Consider the following 3,912-nt stretch of genomic DNA (forward strand, 5'->3'; position numbering starts at 1 on the left):
AGACATTTTAGGGTGAATTTTTAAAAGGTATAATTTAAGAAAAAACTCATGAGGACAAGTGAAGATTTTTTTAAAATTAAAAACTACTCATCTGGAGTTTGTTTTGAAAATATGCACATATGTGAAATTCATAGCCTCTCAATGTATAGTGTTTGAAACCAGATGATCATTATGTAGTTTACTCGAAACACCAAGTTTCAAATGACCACTACTTTCCCCCAACTCCTTACCATTCGTTCCTTCCAATACTAAGAACCGAAATTGCAATATCACAAGTGGCTTTTACCTACTATAAAGGTTTCTCCATTGATGACAGTTATCTCTTGGACATTACCAAATTGATAAGGATATTGGAAATGGCTTATGGTTTTTTGAGAAAGATTTCTTTGGGGAAAAGGGAACTGGTTTTAGTTTTTAGACTTAGTTACCATGATCTCAATTTTCTTCTCTTATAGAAAACAAAGGCCCTGAAATATTTCATAGAAGAGACAAGGAAGCTAGTTCTCAATTTTGCCTTGATTCCAAGTCCCAGCTGTGGTTTTTTAGGTATAACCTCTGGCTGTCCTCAGATGTAGGATATTATTGTTATACCTGGTTTTCTCACTTTTAATTTTCTCCATAGCTCTGAGAGCTCATTTCAAAGGAATAATGGATGAACCGTCTCCCTTGGCCAAACCTCTGGAGCTGAACCAGCACTCCCGATTCATAATTGGTTCTGTGTCTGAAGATAACTCAGAGGATGAGATCAGCAACTTGGTGAAGCTGGACCTGCTAGAGGAGAAGGAGGGTTCTCTGTCACCCGCTTCTGTCGGCTCAGATACACTCTCTGATTTGGGAATCTCTAGCCTGCAGGATGGCTTGGCCTTACACATAAGGTAAGAGAGAAAAGTTTAATAGTTTATTTATTTAACCTGTCTTATTAGTTTCACTGATTTTGTTCCAAAAAGAGCAAAAATAATTTTAGCCAAGATTGTTTTACCTATGTCACTGGACTCACCCAAAGCTTTATTTAGTGAGAAATGATGTATTTTTCAGGTTTTAGAAGTGTCTTTTCGTAAATGTTCTCCTCAACTTTTTTTCTTTTATCCTTCCTACATTCTAGGCCTTTTAGTGAGACCTAGTGAGTGAGAGTTAGGTTGAAGAATTTGTCTCTGTACTACTTTGACTAACATTGTTGTAACTATCTTGATGATTGATAGGAATTCCGCAGATGTGGGCAAATTTGTAGTAATCTTTGTTGAACTGTTTCATCATGTCAGAAAGTTATATTCCATTTCTAGCAGGGCCAGTCCTCAAGAAAACGTTGTGATATGAACAAGGGATTGTTAGTGGAGCTCTCCTTTTTCTCTAGAAACAATTCTCTGTGATTGAGAATGTCAGTAAATAAAAACACTAGATTATTTTTATTTATTGATGTTTGATTATACAACCAGTGTGTGAGAAACTAAATTTTGGTTATTTGCTTTGCAAAAATCTTGGATTAAAGGGTCTGGGTTAGTAGTTCTTGGTTCTCACTGTTCATCAAAATCACCTGGGGGAGCCTTAAAAAAATAGCTCCATCCCCAGAGATTCCAATTCATTTGGTATTGGCTTGGCTTGGAACTGGGGCATTTTTTTTTAAAAGCTATCCCGGTGATTCTAATGTACAGCCAGAGTTGAGATTATAGGTCTAGCCTAGATAAATGTAAGTTAGGGTGGCTATTGCTGCTGTTATTATCTTAGTGCTTCTACTATTAATGAATCATAAAATAATTCAGTACCTTTTTATACACTCAAGTTACTGACTCTGTAGTAAAATCCCATACTGGATCTGGCGGGATGTGACTGTTTTGCCTTATTGTTATCCCTGGGGTTTGGGGGCCTGGCTTCTGAGAGATGAGGTAGTACTTGTTAGTGGTCACCCCCATTTAGCTATGTAGAGGTCAAAGGAAGAGTAAAGCAAGTTAATTATGTTTTACTTCACAAATTCCTAGAATTAAAATAAACTAGAGTGATCATTTAGTCTAATGCTTTATTTATTTATTTATTTATTGTTAGAACTAATGAACAGGAAGTAAGCTTAATGCTTTTAATAGATGAGAAAACTAAGGCTTGATGAGAAGAAATAATTGGCTTAAAGAAGAACCAGAAAATTTGAATTTAAGCTCAGATATCCTGATTCTATTTGAGTAACTTTTCTATTCCACTTCCCTAGCCATGCAAGTGTCTTAATTATAACTAGTTTAGATAAACTTTTTTTATAGAGTTAATGAACAAAGCATTATCTCTGGGTTAAAAAAAAAAGGAATAGAAGGCAATATTTCATTGCAGGGAAGGGGATTAGGTCTTTACCTTTCTGTAAACATTTTTTATTACTTTGTAGTTCACTTAATGGTTGACTCTAAGGTTAATAGTAGGGGTGGTATCATCCCTTGAGGACCTTTGGAAGTGTGTGGGGGTTGCAATTGGTGGGACTACTTGCATTTAGAAGACAGAGGACCAATGATACTAAACCTTTTGCAGTGTAGTGGATAATCCCACACAACCAAGAATTGTCCTTCTCAAAATGTCATAGTACCCCTGTTGAGAAAGACTGGGTTAACTCTAAATCCATAAAACCACACAGCACCTTGAGAAATTTGTCCAATTTAAGATTATGTGAAACAGAATATCCATTTGTTGGATTAGGAAACTGCGAGTTTGGCAATGATAAGATAAATGCCATTATTAGGAAACTCAGCTGATGATATACCACAAGGCAGTTTGTAGTTGCCAAGTCATTCTGAAAGTTGATGGCCCTTCGGCAAAGTCTGTGTGGCCAGTGGCACAAATGCCTGAGAATTTCTTTGCATACCTTACTGTTGCAAAACTCATGTCCATAGCTCGTGGAGAGGCCATGGATTGAAGTGTGATCAGCAGTCTGGGAAGGAGACAGTGCCAGCTACGTTCTCAGCTAGCTAATGGTCCAGAACAGAACAAAAGTTTATCTATTCCCTAAGTCACTTGTGGATGTGGTAACCTTTTGGGGGTAATTTAAATTGAGTCAAATTCATTTGATAATAGAAAGACCTCTGCTGTGACATTTCCCACTAATTAGGTGTGTGACTGTGGGCAATTCATGTTGTCTCCTTCGACTTATTTTCCTCATTTATAAAAATGAAGATATTGATTCAGATACTCCTTTTTACTCTTTGAACTCAAAGTTAAATAGAGACTACTTTAGTTTAGGATCAGCTCATAGAATGAATGGCCTAATCCTTAACAGATGTTGTAGATTAAGGGGGAAGATACATTCCTAAGAGATGTTACTAGAGGTCATCTGAACCCAAGTAAAATAATTGCCATAATGTAAGATGAGGAATGGGTCTCTCTCTCTCAAGTTTAGGGCTTGATTTTAGATACTAACTGAAAAGTCTAGTGGTATGATGGATAAACAGGAATAGAAAAGACTTTTCAGCCAGGTATGGTGAGTCACACTTGTAATCCCAGAACTTTGGGAGGCCGAGGTGGGAAGATTGCTTGAGGCTGGGAGTTTGAGACCGGCCTGGGCTACATAGTGAGACCTGTCTCTACAAAAATAAAAAAAAATATAGCTGGGCATGGTGGCATGTGCCTATAGTCCTACCTACATGGGAGGCTGAGGTAGGAGGATTGCCTAAGCCCAGGAGTTTGAGGCTGCAGTGACCTGTGATCACACCCTTGCACTCAAGCCTGGGCAGCAGAGTGAGATCCAGTCTCTTAAAACAAAAAAAGAAAATAGACTTTTCCAGGAATGGGGATGATTTTCATCATGTATTTCTAGAGTCCAATGAAAGACTGGGTGAATCACTTTCTAAGCTTTATGACCCAAACATTTGAAAATAAGGCCCTAAGAAAGTAGTTATAGCTTATATATACAGTCCTCATTATAGACAATTGTTTTGGTTTTTTTAG

At 37.3% G+C, this 3,912-nt stretch overlaps 1 protein-coding gene across 1 annotated transcript in view; it reads left to right on the forward strand.

Annotated features, from left to right (window-relative positions):
* The window catches only part of ACACA (acetyl-CoA carboxylase alpha), a 335,776-nt gene that overhangs the window by 69,939 nt on the left and 261,925 nt on the right, over nucleotides 1-3,912 (forward strand). Inside the window, exon 3 of the mRNA XM_012648637.1 lies at nucleotides 623-875. Coding sequence (XP_012504091.1) covers nucleotides 623-875 — 253 coding nt within the window. The remainder of the gene's footprint in view (nucleotides 1-622; nucleotides 876-3,912) is intronic.

Source organism: Propithecus coquereli, unplaced genomic scaffold (genome assembly GCF_000956105.1).
Source record: "Propithecus coquereli isolate 6110/MARCELLA unplaced genomic scaffold, Pcoq_1.0 Scaffold291, whole genome shotgun sequence".
NCBI lineage: Eukaryota > Metazoa > Chordata > Mammalia > Primates > Indriidae > Propithecus > Propithecus coquereli.